Source organism: Podarcis tiliguerta (assembly GCF_965153285.1).
Source record: "Podarcis tiliguerta genome assembly, chromosome: 2".
NCBI classification, from domain to species: domain Eukaryota; kingdom Metazoa; phylum Chordata; class Lepidosauria; order Squamata; family Lacertidae; genus Podarcis; species Podarcis tiliguerta.
This window is the reverse complement of record NC_139535.1, coordinates 91,715,273-91,739,241: the sequence shown is the minus strand read 5'-3', so window position 1 is coordinate 91,739,241 and position 23,969 is coordinate 91,715,273. Positions and strand designations below refer to the sequence as shown.

At 44.6% G+C, this 23,969-nt stretch overlaps 1 protein-coding gene across 2 annotated transcripts; it reads right to left on the bottom strand.

Annotated features, from left to right (window-relative positions):
- Positions 1–309: 309 nt before the first annotated feature.
- Positions 310–23,808, bottom strand: P4HB (prolyl 4-hydroxylase subunit beta). Of its 2 annotated transcripts, XR_014508719.1 has the most exons (12): positions 19,622–20,066; positions 18,361–18,567; positions 14,061–14,194; positions 13,425–13,562; positions 9,256–9,360; positions 8,894–9,019; positions 7,693–7,893; positions 5,280–5,400; positions 4,922–5,103; positions 4,486–4,572; positions 4,069–4,144; positions 310–1,359 (listed from the first exon to the last, which is right to left on the bottom strand). XR_014508719.1 is itself a non-coding variant. In XM_083430200.1 (11 exons), exons 1-11 carry the CDS (start codon positions 19,785–19,787, stop codon positions 1,276–1,278), a joined length of 1,551 nt encoding a protein of 516 aa, XP_083286326.1. In that variant the 5' UTR covers positions 19,788–23,808; the 3' UTR covers positions 310–1,275. The 2 variants fall into 2 exon arrangements, 1 of the variants encoding a protein (XP_083286326.1); XM_083430200.1 differs by lacking the exon at positions 4,069–4,144 and having other exon boundaries at positions 19,622–23,808.
- Between the last annotated feature and the right edge of the window lie 161 nt (positions 23,809–23,969).

Below are 23,969 nucleotides of genomic sequence, written 5' to 3'. Positions count from 1 at the left end.
AGAGACCACAAGGGCCATCGAGTCCAACCCCCTGCCAAGCAGGAAACAAACATCAGAGCACTCCTGACATATGGTTGTCAAGCCTCTGCTTAAAGACCTCCAAAGAAGGAGACTCCACCACACTCCTTGGCAGCAAATTCCACTGTCGAACAGCTCTTACTGTCAGGAAGTTCTTCCTAATGTTTAGGTGGAATCTTCTTTCTTGTAGTTTGGATCCATTGCTCCGTGTCCGCTTCTCTGGAGCAGCAGAAAACAACCTTTCTCCCTCCTCTAAACCAGAGTTCAAACAAAACAGCCAGATACACAATATAGTATTAAAATCAACTTTTATTTGGCCAATGAGTTCCATTCCTTTTAGCATCATAGACGCTCCAAACTAATTCCAATTCTGTCAACATACATTCTTGTCCTCCCATCACTCCTTGGCTCTCAAGTACCCCCACAAAAAAAACCTAGTTATTGAGTGTCCTTTTTTTTTCATTCTGGTAGGCCCCTTCCCAAACAGCTCTGTAAATGCCTGGGAGACCCATTCACAAAGCAAATGCGTAAAGAGCAAGTCGTATTGTTTGTTCAGGGGGCAAGGGGGCAACACCAGTTAAGGTTTTGCCTCAGGAGTAATTGGGTCCTTTCCCCCTCAAGGACAGTCTTTATGCCATCCTAATCTTTGGAAGAGAGAGATACATATACTGCTCAGCATAAAAGGGAAGCAAGACCATGCAATGAGTTAAGAGGACCTGCTCATTTCCCTTTCCACTGCCACCACCGTGGTCAGCCCAGTAGGTTCCTCCACACCGGAGCAGCCCAAAAAAAGAAATAGTAATTGAAAAACAGCCGAGACAGTATCCAAGACCCTGCTGGGCCAACAGCAGCTTATGACATTTGGACAAGTGTAAGTTTTAAGGCGGCATTACTGGTGAGGCTCCAAAGTGAGTTAGGCAATGGGACACGTTGCCGTTTCAATCTGCTTCTACCCAGATCACAGAACACTCTAGGAAAAGAAAATGTACATCACAGTGTGTAAAGGAGGGGTGAAAGAGAAGACCCAGCAGGGCTGGCTACCTAGGCAGATCCCTCTTCCAAACTGAAAATAATAATAATAAAAATTAAGTAGAGGAATCAGTTGACAGACAAGTTAGGATGAAGGGTTACTTTAGACCATTCCCTGTACTCTCAGACAGCATCTGCCTTCTGGTTCAAGTTGGTTCTGGACTTGCTTAACTGCATGAAGTGGCAGCCACAGTGTAGTGTCTGGGGATATGCAGATTGGACTTGTCTTTACAGTTCATCTTTTACAGTGTTTGCGTCATCGTCGTCTTCTTCTGCATCTGGCTCTTCAGCATCCTCTAGATCTTCCAGATCCTGTTTAAATGAAGAAGCAAAAGCTTGGTCAGCGGCAGCTTCTCTCACAGCCAGTGCCAAGGAGGCCAACACACAGTTAGGTCCTGCCAGCGCAGCTGTCGTTGCCCTTAATAGCATGAGAAACTCATGTAACTGCCTCTATGCTCAGAACTTTGCTCCTCTGGCAGACAGAGTCCTGCCTCCCAAGATGTGCAGGCCAAGGAAAGTCCATGCATTCCATCAAGTCACTCAAGGCAAAATAAAATAAAAATGGAAACAACCTACAAGTTTCCATATACCAGGCAGAAGGAACTTGTAAGACAATGGGGTCAACACCAGGTCTGTTGGCTTTCTGCTTGCCCTATACATCTCAAAATTATTTGAATGGATAAAAAAACCTGCTGTACCAGCTTTAGCACATTCTCCATTTATATAGCATTCTGAATCAGATGAATGCCATCACATTTGAAAACCAAGTTGGTGATTTTAACGTTTTGCTCAACCAAGAAGTGCACAAAAGACCTCTAAGAAACTTACTTTAGAATTAAAACTTCATTAACACAACCATGTAACAGTGGTACCTCGGGTTACATATGCTTCAGGTTACAGACTCCGCTAACCCAGAAATAGTGCTTCAAGTTAAGAACTTTGCTTCAGGATGAGAACAGAAATTGTGCTCCAGCAGGAGGAGGAGGCCCCATTAGCTAAAGTGATGCTTCAGGTTAAGAACAGTTTCAGGTTAAGTATGGACCTCTGGAATGAATTAAGTACTTAACCTGAGGTACCACTGTACTGTTAAAGTAAAATCTGATCTCACTTTTACACACAAACACACCAAAAATAACAGATAAAGTGAAGCTGCGATTAAGGCAGCTGTTCCAGTATCTGTCTTTGAACTTTCTAAGCAAATATTAGTAGTAGCTCCAGAATAGGTATAATCATAGGAGATGATCCTGACAGATCACATTCAGCTTCATTATCAGGGAAATGCTCTATTCACAGTAATAAGCAAAACAAGTGGCGATTCAGTCCGAATGACTGATGCAGTACTCTATACTGCAAATCCAATTGGCTGTTCCTTAGATTTGTGATCTAAAACCCACCAATGTTCTGTTCTTTCTTCAGAAGTGTTGACTTTCAGTGGCTTGCAAAATCCTCAGTGATTTGCATACCCTCAGCCAATGATTTCATATACACTATACCAGAGGTGGCCAACTCCCAAGAGACTCACAGAATGAAAAACTGGCAGTGATCTACCCCCTTTTGGGGGGTTCAGGTAATAGTTGTTGAGCTCACCAACAGATCGCTGAGGAAACAGCCTCACTGAGTAAACTCCATCTTCCATTCTGCAGATCATGCAACAATGGAGGGCAGGATGTGGCCAAATTCTATTTTACCAGCGCTAAGGAAAGGGACCTAGTGATCGACCACAATCTACCAAAACCTCCCGGGGATCTACCAGTAGATCACAATCGACCTCTTGGATATTCCTGCACCATACCATTCCACTGCATTGCCTTAAGGAATATAGACTGGCTACCAGCATACTGACAAGAAGCAAAGAATATAGGCTGTTATCTTCAACAACAGCCTATGCTGAATAACAGACAGATGTTTAGCATTATCCTGTTCTCAGCATCTGGTACCAATGCTTTTTGAATGGAGTACACACTGTGCTGTTGAGCTAGCAACTATGAAAACCCTGCTAGCACACTATTCTTCTCCGAAGGAGAAAATGCAAAAGCACTTGCAAGAAATACACAGGGCCAGCCAACAGCCAACACAGCACCTCCAAAAATCAGCCATGAGGGACTGGAATACCATTCACAGGAAGGACAGAATTTGTTTGCCTCCAATTCAATCACATTCTTCAATTCAAAATCTGTTTCCATGAAACCCAGATTCAAGGACCTGCTACAATCCAAGAAGATTTAATGGCCATTTTTGGCCAATTCTTTTACTCAGTACTCTTTTGTTTTTATACCCAAACTTCCACTGGTGACATCTTATAGAACACAGGTTCAAAAGCTATCTGTCTTCAAGGTGTTGGAACCTGACAAACAACCAAACTGAATACAAATCCAAATTTCCAAAGTGTACAGAGATGATAAAGAAACAAGCTGAAGCAAAATGGGGCCAGCCAGCTCTACTCTGCTAGGTCTCAGCTACATGTTAGTGCCAGGTCTGTGCCTGAAAACCATATAAGTGATAGCTAATCATAGTGTCTATCACCAAGATGCTGAATATCAAAGCCAGTTCACTCTTAAATCACAAAGCCTGGTGCAAAGGCTTAAGCTCAAAACAGGGACAAAGGAATCAAATCAGGATATAGTTTCTGTGTATGCATTGCTCATGGTCACTGTACCAAACAGCTGGCACCCTTGATAACTGTAGGTCTAGAAGTGTAGTCTACAGAGCTTTAAATCACACAGAACCCACCATACAGGGTCCGGGAACATGCAGAGGTGCAAAGGCTGGGTCACCAGTTGCTCCCTGTATCCAACGGAAATGGAGGAACGACAGCCCTGAATGCACAGCAATTCTAACTTGGGCTATGAGCTTTACCCCCTCTATGTTCAGCTGCTACTCCTGCTGGGCAGCAGCACCCAGATAAGCCTAGCAGTGCTGCAAAGAGCCAGTAGCATTGCTAGCACAGCAACAGAACAAGCAAAAATTGTTACACATGCTGGCAGCAGCGACTACTTGACTCAAGCAAGAGGACACTCGCACCTGGTGCTGGGTGCTGGAGAAAGAGCCAATTCAGTGTAGGGTCATCTCTCGAGAACTACAGATAGTAGGGTCAACGCTGGGAAGAATGTAAAAAAAAGTCATGTTTCTTGAACATTTGCAGTTGATCTGGGAATGGTGGGGCTCTCACAGGCTGACTGCCTGTTTGTGTGGCCTGGTTAGTCCGCATGGAATGGCAGGTATTCAGGAACACCCTTCCCCACCACCCCAGTTCATTCTGGGTATTACCAGCTGTGCTTTATTTACAAGTTGCTAAGGAACCAGCATTCTCGGCTGTCACAGTAAGCCCGAAGCAGCTTTGCAGGACAAAACTTCCCTTCCTCGGGGATCGCATCTGAACCCTGCCCTAAAACAGCTACACAGGCCAGTGCCCAACAGGGCCTGGGTTTAGATACTCACATCTTCATCTACACCACCATCCTTTCCGCCGCTTTCCAGGAACTTCTTAAAACCTTCCAGCGTTCTCTCGCCGTTGTAGTCTACAACCTGCAAAAGCAAAGGAGGAAGGTGTGTCAGCAGTCGAAAGGCAAAGCTGGGAACTGGGGGCTGAAGAATCACTTTCTGAACAGCTAAGCAAAAAAAAAGGGATTGGAAAATTCACCTTCACCCATATGAGTCGAAGAAGAGCAGCCAGCCACTAGATTCCCATGATCGCTGCGAGGAGAGAATAGCCCGTACATGAGCACCATCCTCTATGAAGCAATCCTCCCCTCTACAATAGCAAGAACCCCCTGTGAACCCACCCTCAGCAACTCAAACCAAGGCACACCCTGGGAGGGGAAAGAGAAACACCCCGGGGCAGCCACCTACACAGACCGACCACCGGTCTCCTCACCGTTCTGCCAGGGCCTGCGGGGAAAAACTTGAGGGTAGGGAAGCTGTGGACTTTCACGGCCTCCACTTCATTGGCTGTGGAGTCCATTTTGGCAATGATGATGTTTTCATGGTCTTTGTACGTCTCGCCTAGTTTATCCCAGATGGGAGCCAGCTGCTTGCAGTGGCCACACCAGGGGGCATCTGCAAGTCAGAAAGGGGACAAAACCCAGATTAGCATCTGTTCAACAAGAACCACTCCCTCCTCAGTTCCACTTCCTGCCACCTAAGAAACATTCTTCGCTAGCCGAACCTGTGCAACTCAAGACAGGATGCGCCGAGGTGCGAGTGCATGTGGGCTCAGCTACCGAAATACTTACAGAATTCCACAAACACGTTCTTATTCTCATCAAAGGCCACTTCTTCAAAGTTTTTCCCAACCAGAACTTTGACAGGTTGTTTGTCCCAGTCATCAGAAACATCTTGGCTCATCAGATGGGGCTGAAACAGACAAGCAAAAAGGAACCCACATGAAAGCAACAGCATGGAATGCGCCAACAGGAAACCCTCCCACCCACTGTTCCAAGACAGGGCAGAGCAACTGACAAAAGCCAGAGGCTATAAAAAGTCAGATTAATATAGACTTCCTCCTTCAAAGTCAACCCCCACCCCACACAATGACCCAGCCATGTCCTTCATGAGCTGCTGCATGAAGGATGCGTGTTTACAGGGAGCTGGCATAGGCATGCTGAGCAGACAGAGCCCACTCTGCTTCAGTTAAAGAACAAAAGAAATGCATAGCAAGATATATGTACAGCAAGCAAGAGGAGATGGCTGCAAGAGTCAGATTAGTTCCAATATTTTTTACAAGAGGGAGTTAGGGCTGGGCGATATCTGGTTTTCAACATCACCAGCTAAACACAATGTCTAAAATAAAGATGGAGCTATGTACAGGCATTGGAGGGCTTCATGGTTTTTCATGCAGGATTATGTTTGCATAGCGCATGTACACACACACACACACACACACACACACGATTCACAATATATTGCCAGGTCAAAAATTATGAAACTGATATCACAATACGGATTTATCAGTTTTGGACAATATATCACCCAGCCCTAGAGGAGGTCTAGGATGTTTTCCAGAGCATTTTAAAAATGAAAGTGACCTATTAAGACCATTGTGTCAAAATTGTGTTCCAAGGTACAGAGCCAGCTGTCTTGTACAGAAGTCAGATCATTGGTCCATTCAGCTCCCTGATCTCCAGGGTTTCAGACTACCTCTCCCAGACCTACCTGGAGGTACCAGGGATCTAAGCTGGGACATTCCGCATGCAAACAGAGGGTTCTATGAAGTGTTCTACCCTTCCAACATGCTTAACATTCAATTTGTCTTGAAGCCCTTCTGAAAAATCCCCTACAGCTTCCCCTAGGCTACATCTTTCATCTATCAACTGCTTTGAAACTCCCAACTCAAAACTGTTCAACCGTAGATCTACTTTTGCTTGAAGACCATGCATACTGTATCTCATGAATGTGAGGGGTCTTCAAACAGACCAATGCTGAACATAACCTTCTCTGAGCTTAGAGGTCTTCGGAATGTTTCTATTCCTATCTGCTTTCCAGCACACAAACCATCCCTGTAGTTTTAAATAACTTCAAGTGTCTTTTGAGAAGTGAGGAATGCTGGCTATGCTACACATTAAAAAGGAGGCATATGTTACACCACCTATGGGACAGTACCACCTTTAGTGTGAAGGTGATTCAATGACCATATACTCCCAATCTAGCAGAACGCTACAGAGCAGAACAGAGTTCTAGCCTTTCCTTCTCCAGAAATGCACCAGCTTCCTATCTACAGAGTCTGATACGGGGGAAGCATATAGATATGTAACACTCAGCCTTTACAGCCAAGTGGCAGGGGCTTCGTTGACCACATGCTCGCACTCATATGTTAACAGGCTGACTAAAAGAGCAATACAACATGAATATGTATTAATACAACCTAGAATGTATTTTACCTTTTATGTCATGCAACACCTTACTGTCTATGTGTTCCAAAATAGATCTACCATAGTCCTGTATCCTATTCAAGAATGTCCATCAAGTCAGGTATCACAATACTTTTTCTTCCCTATCATCAACTCAGCTTTCCCAATTAGAAAGGTCATCCTGAACTTTTAGCCTCGTTTAATAATCCCTTCCAGTTTTTCAAAGGACCTGCTGATTTTCTTTAAAGGTGTACTTGTCCAGTCGACTGAGTAATTAAGATGAAGGTCGCAACTTCACTGAACAGGAAAAGGAATAATGGGAGGCAAGGAAAGTAAATGAAATAGGCAGAGCCAAGAAAGAGCCCTGCAAAATTCAGGTGTGGGGCAGAACAAAAGCAGTAGCTGGCTCTGTACAGCTGCTTTCGTCTCCAGATTAAGATGGAAGCCTCCCAAGCGCTCGTGCCACGTGAGGACAAGGCCATGCAGCCATTAAGGCAGAGGTAGTTCTTAAGAGCTGGTGATGCAGTTCTATGAGCAGCTCCCAGACTTGTCAAGCTCACTTTATCAGCATTTAAAGGCTATTTCCATACTGGCACTGTGCCCCACTGGCTTTGCCCTTTGGGCTTCTCAGCATGAAGTCTAAATACTGGGCTGCTGGACGTGCTGCAAAGCCAGCTTGAAAGACTTTGTGCCACGTGACTGTTCTCAGGTTTCGTGTGATTCGTGCTGCGGGGATCACCTCACATGGATGCCTGTCTCAAGAACAAAATACAAAAAAAGGAAGGGAAAAAAGAATTACCTTAACTTTGCCCTCCAAGAACTTATTGCAGAAGTCCCTGATGTTTTCTGGAGTCAGCTCTTCTGAATCCGGCTTGTACTTGGTCATTTCCTCCTCCAGGGTAATGAGGCGGATGGCAGGGCACTCCTCTTTCTTGAGGCCAAAGAACTCCAAGATCCTCTGGTTATCGCCGTGGTCACTGTCTATGAAGATGAACAAGATCTTGGCGGAGGAGAAAGGAAGAACAACAGTGGAATTGAGGCATTAGACAAGTGCATGGCACAGGCAAGAAACTAGCTATTTATGTCTTCCTTAAGTAACTATTCTTTCTCCTGCCACCCTAATTTCATGCCCAACTATAAGCCTAAAGCAAGTTCTTGTCCGCTTAATAGTTGTCAAATACTTAGCTCAGTGGTTTTCAACCTTTCTGATTCCATGGCTCCCTTAACCAACCACAATCTTTCTGCAGCTTCCCTGGGGAGTCACTTACACCGGGGTTCCATTACAGGGCTCCAGTCAGTGGGGACTCCCCCATTCTGCCCCTTTGCTTCACACGCCCCATTCTGTCCCTGCCATCTCCCCTGAATGTTCCTCAGAATAAAAGAGAGAGATAATGCAGGAAGATATGAGCTTGCAAGTAAATGAAAGGATGGTTCCCCGCCCCCCAGGGCTCCCCTGAACACTCCTCAAGTCTCCCCAGGGTGTTTCAGTACAACCATTGACCAAGCTTATTCCATTCAAAGACTTCTTTCTAGAGTTGTCACCTGATTGCTGGGGCTATTCAGGAGCAGTCTATGCCGAAGCAGCTTGTGCTACTTTTCATGTTGCTTATCTATATTCTGAAACTCCTATGATCCTAATCCATGTCCTCCCTGAGGAGCCGCAATATTAGAACTGTACAGTCATACCCCTTGTTATGTTTGCTAAAGGTTAAATCTTTTCAAGTTGCATCCCACGGCGACCTGGAAGCACCAGAAAAGGTTACTTCCGGGTTTCACCGCTTGCGCATGCGCAGACGCTCAAAATGACGTTGCGCGCATGCGCATAAGCGGCGAATCGCGGCCCGCGCAGACGCGGGTTGCATTCTGCTCATGTTGCAAACGGGGCTCCGGAACGGATCCCGTTCGCAACCAGAGGTACCACTGTAAGTGCCAGTGTTCACCACCTGGGAAGCCTAGGGAGCAAAGAAAGGATTTTTAATACGTCACTTCCTGGTCCTCACCTTCCCTTTGAAGCTCTCTGCTGCTTTTTTGAAGTTATCCAGTTTTCCCTGGTAGTCTGTAACACTCTTGGGCAGGAACAACAGGATGTGGGTCTTGATCTCTCCTCCAAAGATTTTGGGTGCCGTCTGTGGAAGAACAAATAGATGCATGCTAGGGCCAAGAGTGTTACCGGTTGCCAAGATTATGCAAACTCCCCCCTCCCTCATTTACAGTTCATTCTACTTGGTATAATTTATATGGTTAGAATTCTCCACTCCTGATTGGTAGACACAGATCAAGGTGTGGCTTAGGTCACCCAGTCAGCCAGCCAACCAACCAACCAACCAACCAACCCTGCCTTGCTAGAGAGCCACTTCCATACCTGTTCAGTGAATTCAATCACCAAGGGCAGCTGGTTTGATTTGATGAAGTTCAACAGATTCTCTTTTGTTATCTCCCCTTCATAGTTGTTACGTCCTTCATCAAACTGGAAACAAGCACAAAGGGACTCGTGAGAATAAATCAAGCCGACTTACGGTTGAGATCAATCAAGAGTTACAGTTGGGTCATCAGCCTACTTACCACCAAAACGCAGGTTATGGGCAGACTGAGTGTCTGCCACAATTCTACAGGCATGCAGAATTTGGTATGGAGTAAATCATTTGGTTTCCTGAAAACGTCGGTGGTGGTTTAGGCTTCTAACCCTTATGTCTATGAAAAAATGTGTGCAAGTATGTAGGACTAAAGGCTGGCACAGCAAAACCGAGAATGGCTCAGTTCACATTCAATCCTAAGCCAAGCTATGGCTTGAACACACCTGTCTACCAGGGATGAGATTGTGGCCATTTTGCTGCTCCTCCTCCAGTCCTTCCGCCACTGCACTGCTGTAAACCAGAGACTGGTTCAAGCTCACATGTTATCCAAACCTGGGCTTGGATTCTTGTGTGTGAACCACAAACTCTGGTTCAAACACAACACTGAGCCAAATCACAACTTAGCTCACAGCAAATGCAGGAGGAGCAGAGAAGCAAAACGGCTCTCTCCAGTAGCCCACATGCCATGCCATAGTTTGGACTAGTATTACATGTAAAACAGGTCAATATTTTGAGGAATGGGACCTTAGGGCCTAACATTTATCTTCTGCCACAACCAGGCTATTATTCAGATTTATGTAAAAAAGGCAAACATGGAGTCCAGCTTGCTTTCTATCCATTATTTCTCCAATTTTTACAAGTACAGAATACACAATCCTGAGTGTTATATCTGTAGGGCTCCCACTGACAAGTCTTGACACAAACTACGGAGCACATTTCACACTGCAAGCAAGGCACAGAATTTCTCAAGTTAAAATCCAGGGTAGAATCTCTGCCAAAGCTCTCATCTTACTAACAAGCTAGGATTCAAGGCTCCATAGGAGTAAACAGAGCAGTGACTAGAAAGGAGTTTGGGACTAAGTGGATTGCCAGATTCTTGCTATATACCCACTACCTCAAAAGGGGTTTCATCAATATTCTACAGTATTTTAAATACTCTCAAAAGTCACAGAAGCAGGTTGCTCATTTCCTGGCAGGCAACAGGTTGTGCAGGTTTGCTGGAAGCAGATATATTTATCTGATCAACAGAACCACTGAAAAGGAGGTAGTGTCCTAGGCAGCAGCACACAACATGGAACCAGTAAATATATAGCAGTTTACTCAGAGGACAACACATCCCTGCAGGGCTATTGTTAGCCAAGCAGGAACAGAAGTCAGGAAGCACGCTACCATTCCTCTGCCAGGAATAATTTTGCTGCAGAGCAACACCTATTACTGTCCAGGTTCTCAAAATCTTTCCTGGCACCCTGGAAAGGGGCAGGGAGTAACAGACATAGGAGAATCAAGGTTATCCACCAAGAAGACATGCAAGGGAAAGCAGTGATCCCATTGGCTGGGCTCCCTAGCGACACAACTCTGGGGGACGCACACATAGGTCACTGTTTGAGTAACTTTCCAGGAAAGTTATACAAAGAAATCTACTTCAAGACAACATGAAGCTTATGCAAAAGACAAAGAAACAAAAAGCAAAGTTGGGTAGTTGTAGTGCTGTGTTCAAATCTCACCTTAGCCATGAACTCAATAGGGAGCCTTAGGTAAGCCAGTATTCCCTCAGACACCATATATATATAGTAAGAGCTACCTGCCTTCACATTGGCAGGTTAACAAAAAATGCTGTTGGCACATTCAGAAGTGTTCTATAAAATGCCAGTTTTTAATACAACCTATCCCTGAAGAACAGTTCATTAGAATGCACCTGGGAAGGAGGCACAAGTCAGCGTTCACAAAGAAACAAAACTTTAAAATGTGCAGCCTTACCAGGGACTAGATGTTCTACGGTTCTGCCAATAAAACCTCTGCTTATTTATGGGTGCTACATAAGACTTATAATAAACCGGTTCCTGGCCTTCATGCACCTCCAGTGAGATGCATTTAGAACAGGCTTCCTCAAAGTTGGCCTTCCAGATGTTTTTGGCCTACAACTCTCATGATCCCTAGCTAGCACAACCAGTGGTCCGGGATGATGGGAATTGTAGTCTCAAAACATTTGGAGGGCCTGATTTAGAACCTACCAGCTCTGCTTTTACCAGCCCTGTAAGATTACCAGCCCTGTAATCTTAGCAGAAACTAGCCAACTTAGAGATACCTCAAGATTCCAAAAGCAGTCTTGCCACAGTCCAGAAGATTCTGAGTGCCACTCCCACCAGCCCCAATGTTTAGAGGCCTGCTAGCGGAAGACCATACAAAGACTTTGCGAACACAACAGGGCTTTACTCTGTGTTTGTGTGTGAACGATCCCCAGAACAACATGTGGGGAGGGAGGGTATATAACTATCAGCAGGGAAAGAGAGGCAGGTCATTCCATCAGGCAAGCAGAAATTATTGTGCTGACAGAGCTATCTGCTTAGCGCTACATAGAATTCCTCCCAGTGCTTCACCGCTTAACAGCTGCAGGGGCATTTCACGTCCTGTCCAATTCTGTAACTGCTTACACGGTTTCGTCTCATTCCAAACAATATTCCCAGGCATCAGTGAGGTCACTTCATAACACTCAAGCTCTATGGGGCCATGTGCAAATGTGGTAGGAACAGATTCAAATAAAGCATCTGCTGAAAGTTTGTTTCATTTTGGTTGGAAGCAAAAAAATAAAAAAATAAAAAAATAAAATAAAATGGCAGCACCAAAGAGTTAACCATGTAAAAATTCAAGCATTTGACCGGTGTGCACCTGAAGAGTTCAGAAGCTTGGGCAAGTGTCCTTTTGGCAACTAAAAGGGATTTGTTTTTACTTTGGCTGGTTGAAGTCTCAACAGCTCCGAGACTGAGGAGCAAGAAACGGAGAATAAGGGTGAGGAAAGTTCTAAGCCACTCAGAAAAGTACCCCCTTTAGATAGAAGAGCTGGCCAATCAGAAATTTACCTCCTATCCTTTAATAAAAGTGCTGGCCAAACACAACTTCCCCACCCCCTTAACAGATGGAAAGGTTTCGAAAAGCAAGTATTCAGCTTAACATGCCAAACACTTGAAGGTGGAAAAGCCTGTTTGAAGCAGGGAGAATTGACCTTCAAGAGGCAGTCAGGGTGTGATCTACAGGCTATAGATGCCTTTACAGCAGGAGAGCGCATGCGTTGCTCTACTCTTCTCAGGTGGAGAGAAGGGTATGGACACTCCATCCACTTTGTAATGGCGCTCATTCCCACTATCAAAAGTCAATGCCCGCAACTAAGTTCTGGAGGATTCTGGAGTCTGAGATTTCCTCCCTTAATGGTTGCTCCGCTGAGGGCCCCATACCTTTTGACAAACCACTTTGGCAACCTAAATACTGACAATGGCATGAGTCAAGATCTTGCTCTTGTGGCTTGCAACACAAAGCAGGGGTGTTTTTCCCCCACAAGTGTCCCTGTTTGGAAGTCCCGTCCCCCCCAAATTACCTCCTCCATTCTGGTTCTCTAACATCTGAACAGACCTAGCTATTATATTAACAAGGTTAACTTGCTGAATAAGCTACTCAGACTGCTTCTTCCTGTTCTGCTTTCACAATCCATCCAGTGTGCTTGGTTTCCACCAACAAGCTCAGCAATGGAAAGACTGGTTTTGTTCCAGAGAATTGCAATTTAAGTGGCAACGAGTCTTGCTGCCAATCATTAAGATTCTCTTGCCTTAATCATCTATACTGACCTTGAAAACAAAAGCCTGGCATCAGTTCCTCTTCACACTACCACTTCAGTTGTGATACTAGAAGTACCCTTTGAGGAAGCAACTGGGTTTTACAGGCTAAAGCCCATGCACTCTTAGGATATAAGAACACTTCCAGGAGGGAGGGGGAAGCTGATGAGAAAAAATTCAAGTGATTTCCAATTTCCTCCTTCAAATCAAGTTTTTAGAGCACTATTTGGACCTGTGTGAACTTTCTACAAATACAGTAACAGTGTGGGTGGATGTGGAATAGAAACATATTGGGGAAGCAGAGTGCAGCCAGCCAGACGTAGCACATAATGGGAATATTTTGCACCGCTCACCTTCTTAAAAAGGGCAACTCCATCTTTGCTGAGCTGGTATTTGGCAAAGACATCGCTGTTGGAAGAGATCCCAAAAGGAATGTCATCAATGGACTCTGCTGCCAACAAGAACTGCTTGGCAGCATCAGATTCTGCATCCTAACAGAAAGAAGGAAGATTTTAAGTTTTAAATACTCCACACCATGCCTTGATTTGATGCATGTTGCTTACTCAGTGATGCAAGAACAACAAAGAGCCAAGATGGGAAAAAGAAATTGGCATCATACTCTAGATGTAATTTCCCTGTGTCCACAAATTCCCCTCCCCACTGAAATTGGGCGCGATTGATTCTACTGTAACCAATTGAACAGGTTGTGGTGTGCGATGCCCACAAGTTTCTCTGGTTTGCAAGTTTATTTATTCTATTTTTATCCCACCTTCCCCCTAAGAGCTGAATGTGCCATACATGGTTCTCCTCCTCCCCAATGGGAGGTAGGTTAGGTTAAGGACTGTCTAGGCTCAGGTCACCCAGGGAACTTTGTGTTAGACTGCCCATGGACCCAAACAGGTTAGCGAACCCTGGTGTAATCTCTTCCCAGATAAAGGCCTCCAAGGGAGGTCAGCTAAAAACAACAGTAACCAAGTGAAGCACTCTACCTTGAAGAACCCGATCACAGCAACTTCACTGGATTCCACCAGTTTCTCAGCAGCAGCTACATCTGCCAGGGCAGTGGCTGCTGGGCCTGTGCGTTTCTTCAACCAATTGACAATGTCATCTGCTTCCCTGCCAGCTGCAATGGGGGGGGGGGGAAAGACACATCAGAATCTCTCTCACGTTTAAGTTGGAGCACTTGATCTAATCACTCCAAGTGGAAACTCCCATTATTTCCTGGTTCAGAGGGCAAAGAGTTTCTGTTCACCTTTCTAGGGAGATAAACCACCATCTTCCCTTACCCCTTTGCCTTCCAAGACAAAGTTGCCACCAGAAGGTGCTATTGAGCACAAAGCTGCTTTACTTAGTGCAAAAAATATTTCATAGTAACATTTAAGAGCATGCTGTTTCTATCACCACATTGGCTCATGTATATTTAGAGCTTGGGCCACATTATAATATCACTGATGCAAAACGTTCTGCAAGATGCAAGCATTTTCATGCTGAAGAATACCACAAAACGGTTGAGTGAAGAAAAAAATACAGGAAGCAAGATTTTCTACCACAGTACCAAAGCTTAAAAGCAACAAATAGGTTTTTCAACGCTGTTAAAAATTAGATCTGTATTTCTAACTCTTGGGAGGCTCCACCCAAAATTAGCTGCCTTTAGAATCTGCTTTAAGCACATCTTGCACTGATTATATACAATGCAAGCTGTTACTATGCCAATCTCCACTTCAAAATTCCCCAAATGTAAATAATACGAATTGCCCTTCCCTATACCTGCAAACAGAAAGTTTCCTATAGGCAGGAGGGTAGATGCCTGCTCACTGTGACCATCACCCACACTGCAGGGGTGACAAGCGGAGCTGCAGCCCTGGAGCTTGAGGGTGGTGGTGCAGAAACTGTTCCAGTTTTATTGCGCTTTATTGATGAAACAATAGGAAAGAGACATACCCCAGCTGTAAGCTTTGAAGGGGGGAGTTAGGAACAGCCACCACCTCCACCTTCCACTGCCTTGCCTCCTTCACTCCCAAAGTTTGCAGCAGGACAGGGGGAGCAAGTGATCGCTCATGATCTCCGACAGTGCAAGCTGTGAGATAAGACCACCATCCTATGGACACTTACCTGGGAGTAAACCCCACTGAATACAATGGGATGTCTAAAAACATGCAGAGGATTGCACTGAAGGGGAGGGGCTAGATCCTGACAAATATGTGTTTTGGCTTGGCTAGCCAGGTTAGGTGAAGCTGGTACTGAGGACAGAGCCCTGCTTTCCTTACTTGGACATGGCCAAGCAGTGTGAGAAACAGAAGGGCCGTGTACCCCATATTCTCCAGGCAGCTCTCAAAACTCTGCTGGACCAAGCTATACACCCACCCACCAAGTCGAAAATGATGCCCAAAGAATTCAGTTCAAGATGTATGGGATTGCTTATTACAGCTACTTTTACCACACGAGAAAGAAATCATATAACCAAGCCTGTAACATTTAATGCATCTATTGATACAGCAACCTGGGGGTGGGTCATTGCTTTTTGTTTTGTTACCATGCAATGTATTTTTATGTTCTGATATTGTAAACTGCACTGCGATCCTTGGATGAAGGGTACTTTGGAAATTTAATAAATAAAATAAACCTATTTTTTTATATGCAAAAGGTAATAACTAACTCTACCAGCACTCAAAGTGGCTGCACAGGCTGCCTTTCAAGAAAGCCAAAATCAGAGGCAGGACAGTCATACCTGTGGGAAAACTTATCCTACATGTGGCTTCTGTGGCTGCTGCAAGCTCTTCTTCCCATACAACAGAAAGCACTTCTTCCCCTATAACTGGAAGCTCATCTTCCCCTACAACTGAAAGCTCATCTTCCCCTAAAGCTGAAAGCTCATCTTCCCCTATAACTGAAAGCACTTTTTCCCCTACAACTGGAAGCTCATCTTCTACAATGGGATCTAAGGATGGGGGACTGGCCATTCTGTAGTGTTGCCCTCCCAATGCAGTATTTCACCAGCCACCAGCACAAAAAGTTAATAGCTGAAGACCATTCAGCTTCCTAAATGAGATTTTTGTGCCTATTTCTAGGTGGCAGGCTCCTAAGCGTGGAGGGATTCTTCCCAACTGTCACCATGGAATCTTGGGAGAGAATCAGCAGCAATGTCTAAGGAACAGGCTTCTTACATCACTGTGGCCCACCCCAACCCCACTTCTGAACCTTCCATCAGCCACCACTACCTTTTAAAAACTTAAATATTGTTTATTTTTTTAACCTGTGTGATTTTTCTTTTTTAATATGACTAGGAGTTTTAATAACTCTTTTACCTTAAGCCACAGGCCTTCCATTATGATATCTGGGTTAGGGAAAAGTACCGTATTTTTCGCTCTATAACACGCACCCAACCATAACACGCACGTAGTTTTTAGAGGAGGAAAATCCGTAGGCATGCCACCCATAGGCATTCCCTCCGTAACACGCACAGACATTTCCCCTTACTTTCTAGGAGGAAAAAAGTGAGTGTTATGGTGCAAAAAATACGGTATGTTACAATCAGCATAACCAACCATTCAGAATGATCAGGCATGCTGATCAGCTGTCTGCCAGTAGCTTTGGTGATAAAAGAAGTTTGTCTAGCACTTATATCATCCACGTATATGGCACAACTCACAGAATCATAAATTGTAGAGTTGAGAGTGACCCTGGGTTTTATCTAATCTGATCCCCTGTAAGGCAAGAATCTCAACAAAAGCATTCAGATGAAGGACATGTCCCTGCCCCAAGGCTCTTACCATTTAGAAACAGATAAAGCTGGCAAACAAAGGAAAGTAGGGAAAGAGGGATGGGGTAAACATGGGGGAAATTACATTTCAGTTACATGTATTAAAGGCTTAGTTGCAATGGTGCATTAGGAGTAGGGGTCTGTCAAAAGCTTCGTGGAAAAGTGATTTTGCAAATGGTTATGTAGGAAGGGTTTTGGGAGGCAGTTCAAGTCACAAGCATGGAGGAGCTGGCCAAGCAAAAGAGACAGGGAAAGAGATGTGGGAGGATGTGCCAGCAGTGAGGCAAGAGGGTCAAAGCTACTGAGAGCTTTGAAGCTAAATCAGGGAGGACTCAAAAGCAACATAGGACTGCAAGAAGGGTATTTCTGTGCTCAGAATAATTTTGCCAAGAGTGATGAATATAGGCAAGATTATCAAGTCCAGAGAGCAGAAGGCTGGATGGATCAGAGGTTTCTTGCTGAGGGACAACAGGGAGGAGAGTGCAGGTAATGTTATAAAGCAGCTTTACTCATCCGCATGTCCTACAGATACTGCCGGACTTCCACCTCAACCCCATTTTCCAACAAGTAACACGTGGAAGAAAAATTGTTACTATTTTTATCATTTATGACATGCTAGTGCCTATGCTTTTGTGTTTTTAAACGCAACTACAGGTGCATGCTTGTCTCAGTTACACAAAACTGGGAATATGAAATATCTGATGAACTCTCATTTAGTTTTAATACAACTTCAAAAAATAGGACATCCATTTTATATGTAGGAAAGAGGCTGAAATAGCCTCTAGTGAATGAATGGCTATGACTGAGCAGTAGCATGAGCTCAGTGCCTTGAGTCACAGACTTCTCCTTCAAGGCTAGAATGCTGTTCAGAATACAGACACTGAAATAGTCACTGCTTAATAGATTTATTGCCTTTGGCTGTAGCCCTATCTACCTCTTCTTGGCAGCAAGCCTCACTGACCTCCATGGAGCTTACTACTGAATAGATATACACAGAATTGGGCTGTAAGGAATAAACAATGGTGAGGGAGGGTATTACATGCAGCAAATTACTCCAAGAGCTGCAATTTTGCATTTGATTCCATCATATACAAAGCAGGGAGCAGATATATCCTAAGGGCAACTATTAAAAAGAAACGCCAACTTGTCCTTAATTTGTGTCAGGAGTTCTAAGCTAGAAATGTGAAACCACAGTACCTTATTCCTATTTAAAAGATTATCCTTGTCTTTCTAGTGACTAAAATAATTACATGCAAGGACAAAGTTGCAAGTCCTCTACGAAAAAACATTTTTTTGTGGGACTATTTAGCAGACACCTTTTAAACTGGTGAAATATACATACAACATGAACAAACAGCTTAAAGGAGGCAGAGAACTATATCTGAACAACATGAAGTGAAAGCCAACAGTTTAGGCATCAAAACCAAGAAGTATCCTCTTGTGTCACTTTTGCTTTATGTTCCAGGTTTGGTTTCCCCCCCACCTCAATTCACATGTTCCAGACTTTTTAACCATTACCATAGTCTCACCTGTGTATTCTTTAGGGGATGATTTATCGCCATTCTTGAAGAATTTGATAGTAGGGTAGCCTCGAACACCAAACTGTTGGGCAAGCTCTGATTCTTCTGTTGCATCCACCTTGGCCAGCCGGATTTCTGAGTTGTCAGATTTCAATTTTGCTGCCGCCTTCACATACTCTGGGGCCAGAGCTTTACAGTGACCACACCAGGGTGCATCTGAAAAAGGGAAGTACTTAGTATCAAAGCAATTACTGTGCAACCCTCCAACACTGATACTTTCTATCCACAGGAATGCACCCACAACAACAAAACATTCCATGCAGATAGCATCCAAGTGACGGGTGGGAGTGAAAATTATGGCAAGGAAAGCTTCACCTTTGACTGCCCTGTAATACTATAACCAGCACCTTTCCTGTCACAAAATCCTAACATGAAGTTTCCCCCTCTTCATCTATTACTTTACAAGCAGTCTCTGCAGTGGAAATGCAATGAGTAGGCAAGGCAACGAGGAAGTCTAGAATATCGAGAAAAGAAAGACAGGCTCAATCCTCAATACTGTTGCTCACTTGATGTAAATCTCTCCCCAGTGCATAGTTCAAGGTTTCTTGTCCTGCACTGCCGTCAGCAACAACCTGCAACCAGCACAGCACATCCAACTTTGGGAGTCTTCCAAGACTCCAGTGAAGCCTCTTAACTTTACTGGCACGCCCCTTCCAACAGTACTCCTGGTGCTATTGCAATGCCACCAACAGACATAACCTGGCACAATGCTTTCTCCAATACTTCAAAGAGGTGCATTTCAGACGCACTTTGCACTCTTAAAAAATCCAGCGGACCCCTGTGCTCTCCTGCCATCAGGTCCTACCAGTGTCCCATAGCCAACTCGTCAGCATCTATCTATACCCCTATCTTCAAGGCTGAAAATATATAGCAACAGTAGCACCGGCCTATTCCATGCATCCGGGACACGCCAACAGCAAAAGACGAGCAAACGCCTACAGGCCCCTCTTTGGGCTGGTAAAAGACGTTACCGCAGCCAGCGCACGCCAGCTCTCGCAAGTCCCCTTCTCACGTGAACTGTGTAACGTCAGAATAGGCAGGGGTTGTTTTCCTAATGGCGGGGGGGACGACCCGCTAACGTGAAAAAGCCTGTTCCCCATCCCTCCCCTAAACCAAACAGGGGGACCCCAACCTCAGTTTCCCCTCCCACCCGGCCGGCCTTCCCTCTCCACCCTCATCCGCGCTCCCCCCCCCGCGCCCCTCCACTCACAGAACTCCACCAGGATGTTCGGGTGCTGCTCCAACGCCCGCTCGAAGTTGGCCGCCTTGAGCACCAGGACGCCCTCGTCCTCCTCGATATCTGCGTCGCCGGCCAGGCAGGCCCGTCCCAGGAAGAGCAGGCAGAGGAGCGGAGAGAAGAGCAGAGCGGTCTTCATGGCGGCGCTGACAATGACGGCAGGATCCCAGGCGAACAGACCGGACCACGAAGAGGCGCCGCAAAAGAGAACACTCCGCGCCCGCCTCCCGCTTTATAAACCCGCCCTCTCCCCGCTGCGTCTATCGCCCATTGGCTGCTTCCGCTCTCCTACGCTTCAGCTCCCATTGAACTGGCGTGGAGCCTAAAGCCGCCCTCCGGTCCTGGATTGGTCAGCTTTAAAGGTCGCGTCGCTTTTCCTTCCCCACTTCCGAACAGCCGCGAGAGTTTCCTTCGCTCCGCGGGCATTGATTGGCCGTACCGACCTCTCCGGTGACTGGGATTGGATAACGCGGCCGCTCTTAGAAACTCGGACCAGCCGTTTCTGATTGGTTGACCTCAACGAAATTCCCTCCCCTCCCCGCCTACTTTCTCCTCTCTTCTTTGGAACGTGGCATTCGAGAGATACGCCCGCCTCGCGCTGCGCATGCGTGTTTGAGTGTGGCAGGGAGACCTCGTTCGTGTTTGATTCTGACTGGCCGCATTTAATGAGCGACCCGGATTTGAAAGCTAGCAAGGAACCAAGTGTTTCCGGGACTGTACGAAAGAGGCTTTTGCATAAGAATTGCTTAGAAGTGGGCGGGGGAGCGGGGAACTCAAGCGAGCAAGTTGATTACGATGGGAAGTTCTGAAGTGTGTACATCTGCATTGCCTTTGTATATGCTTTACTGTTGGGAATTTTTTCTAATGAGAATAAGCGCATATTATATTTTTGTATTACCATTTTTATTATATATTTTTACGTATAACCCTAGCATGTTTACTCAGAAGTACTATAGAACTCTCTTGAGGCTTAGGCTGCAGTCCTAACCCCCATTTACATGGGATCAAGCCCACTGAATTCAGTAGGACTTGCTTTTGAGTAGACGTGGTTAGGGCTGCGGTGCTGGACTGAAAAGGAATAGCTTTATTCTCTGCCTTCCTCTCCTGCTTTTTGACTTCATCTTTTTACTGTTGCAAGGAATAGTGTAGCTATATTACCTGGACAACTTTTCCCCCCCAGCAATGAGGAGGAGTTTGTTCAAATAGAATTTGTTGATAAATAAAATACAAACATTTTGTAGTTATTTATATGGGAAATACATACCAGTGTCTGGATCATTTGCACTCCCATGTTGTCTGTGTTTCCTCTTTTGTTCCCTGGTTTATAATATAATATTGTCATTATAATAATGTAATGCATTTTATATGTCAATGTTTGAAAGGGCAGGGCAGTAAAGTGGCAGAACCAAGCCCAATAGTTTCTGAAAAACTATTTCAAAACATTCCATCCTTTATACATTAGCATTTCCACCACTATCCCAAAGACCTGTGCCACAATCGACCATAAGTGGAGCTCTGGGAGAGCGGTCTGCTGCAGGTGTGTCATATTGTTTATGCCTAACAGCATAAGAGTTGAGACAGCCAAATTTGCCATTATGTTTAGATTGAGAGTCAAGCTTCAGACCTTTACTAACTTAACTGGAAGAAAGTCCCATTGAAATCTATGTGGCTTATGTCTGAGCTGACATGCATTGTAAACTAAGAGTGCAATCTTAACCTCACTCACCCAAGAGTTAGCCCCATTGAATTCAGTAAGGCTTCTGAGTAGGCACTGCGAATAAAACCACTGAGAGACAGCCAACATTAGTTATGCTCAGAGTAGATCCACTGAAATCAATGGACTTAAGTAACCTGATTTAGTGGGTGTGTTCTGAGTATGATATAATTGGACTTTACACAATGGCAGTGCAGTCCTATCTGTGTTTCTACATAAGTAATCTGGCTATATTCAATGGGATTTATTTCCCAGAAATAATTGCATTTAGAATTTCAAATTGCTTTTCTATTTTCAATTTGCTCTGCTTAGGTTTTTTATGCTAAACACATCTCACATTTTATAGCATCCTGTGTTTTTAAGGTGCTTAAGAAATAATAGCTGTTAAGTGGACAGCTGAGCTCTTGGGTCAATTAACATTTTTAACCATTTTTATGGTGCTGGAGGAGATTCTTGAGAGTCCCATGGACTACAAGAAGATCAAACCTATCCTTTCTTAAGGAAATCAGCCATGGGTGCTCACTGGAAGGACAGATCCTGAAGCTGAGGCTCCAATACTTTGGCCACCTGATGAGAAGAGGAAAGCTAGCTCCCTGGAAAAGACCCTGTTGTTGGGAAAGATTGAGGGCACAAGGAGAAGGGGACAACAGAGGACAAGATGGTTGGACAGTGTTCTCGAAGCTACTAACATGAGTTTGACCAAACTGCGGGAGGCAGTGGAAGACAGGAGTGCCTGGTGTGCTCTGGTCCATGGGGTCACGAAGAGTCAGACACGACTAAACAACAACAACAAACCAATCATTTCCTTTGGTCTTAGATGAATCAGGTAAAATATGACAAAATTCCAAATCATGTAATTTTACACTAGCCACCTGCTGATAACAAACTTTCAAAAAACTTTTTCAAGTACTTAAAGTAGGTCAATTATTTTTCAAATTCCCCCCATGTGCATTTTGGTATGATACAAAGAGATGCCTATCATACAGAACTAGCGAATGGGTGTTTTCATTGTATAAATTTGCATGTCCAGGAACCTGAAGGGCAATTGCATCAATGGATCATCCTTGTAGTTGACTCATCTTGCCTGCTCACAATTGCCATCAACTTCAGTGGCGTTGTTTGGCTTTGTATATGACTGCTGAAATAGTTGTGAGCTGTATAACTTCAGCAAAGTTTAAAGGGATGTTTCTGCTGCTGTGCAACATGACCAAACATTTTTGATATTCAAAATATTTAGGCTTGGCAAAACCCAATGTAATCAGTCCTTTACATTGAGCTTCTAGACTAGTTTGGTTTTTAGACATTATTTTCTTTCTTTCTTTCAGTCTTGGTGTGTGTCTCTAGTGAGTGGGAAATTCCACATTGCTTCAGCCCCTGGAAGTCAGTATGCACACAGTAAGAATCTAGTAGTTTAGCCAGTTTAGGTAGAAATCCAAAGCTGGAGCATCTGTTTTGTGTACCTTACCTTTCTGCAAGTCGTAGGATTGCTACCTGGCATTCTGTGTGGAATGGATGGACTCAGGGGGCACAAACACTAAGCTTCTACAAGTATAATAGCATTCCAACAGCACAGGATTGAACAAGTTAGCAGCAGCAGTATTCAACAGAGCATTATAAATAATTTGGGCACACCCAGGGAGAGTATTTCAGCAGCAGCTTCTAGATCCTTTGCCACCAGGAGTAAGCAACTCTACAAGTGGCAAAGTAAATACATATAAGTCTGGAAAGATCCCAAAGCTGGAAGGCTCTCAAATTTCTTCTATCTTAAACAGTTTTCATGTTAAAATATTCCTAGTAGGAATAACAAATACAAATAGACTACATGCAAGTATATCAATGACTAGAGAAAGCTCATGCTAACTTTGGTTAAAAGATCCTAGTTTTGGAAATAATTGTACACACACCCTGTACACATAGCTGTCAACTTTTCCCTTTTCTTGTGAGAAATCCTATTCGGAATAAGGGAAATTCCCTTAAAAAAGGGAAATGTTGACAGCTATGCCTATACCTTAACTTCTTTTAAAATGTTACACTTGCTATGGATCGCCAGGGCAGAGTACAAGGAAGGTCTGCTTTGAACTGCACACTAAACTCTCCCAAGGCTGTGTTGCATTTCCATCATGATGTTGTTAACCCACTCAAATGTGGGTGTGTTTCTCTCAGCCAAGCTACTCTAGTTGTGCAAACAGATCTCTCTTTCTTCATCAGGGTGTGTATGCATGGGACAGAGAGGAGAGACAGCCTTGTTAGACTTAGTACTGCTGGGACACGTCATCAGAGATATCCAGCTTTGCAAGATGCCCTCCCTGTAAACGCCAGCCAAAGGCAATTCAGCTCAAAGTCCTACCTTTATTTCTGTCTGATCCATTCATAGGACGGTGAGCCAGCCTGAGCAAGCAGACACCACTGGGTGGGGAAAGGAGTAGAACTAAAATGTGAGGCAGCTCCAGGCTGGAAGTATGGTAATAAAGGAGTAAGAAAAGTTGTTATTTCAACCTTAGGAAGCCAATGCAGTATGTAATACAAAAGGGACTCATTTCTGATAAAACACAGGAGAGGTAGGGGGATTGTATCATCACAACTGAGAATTTAGAGCAGGCAGGCATA

What these genes read in the sequence shown, in the direction of transcription:
- P4HB (XM_083430200.1), bottom strand. Translation starts at nt 19,787, where the DNA reads ATGAAGACCGCTCTGCTCTTCTCTCCGCTCCTCTGCCTGCTCTTCCTG. An exon ending in CTGTGATCGGGTTCTTCAAG is followed by an intron (nt 13,563 to 14,060) that starts GTAGAGTGCTTC and finishes TCTTTCTGTTAG; the next exon opens with GATGCAGAATCTGATGCTGC. An exon ending in TCTTGGAGGGCAAAGTTAAG is followed by an intron (nt 5,401 to 7,692) that starts GTAATTCTTTTT and finishes TGTCTGTTTCAG; the next exon opens with CCCCATCTGATGAGCCAAGA.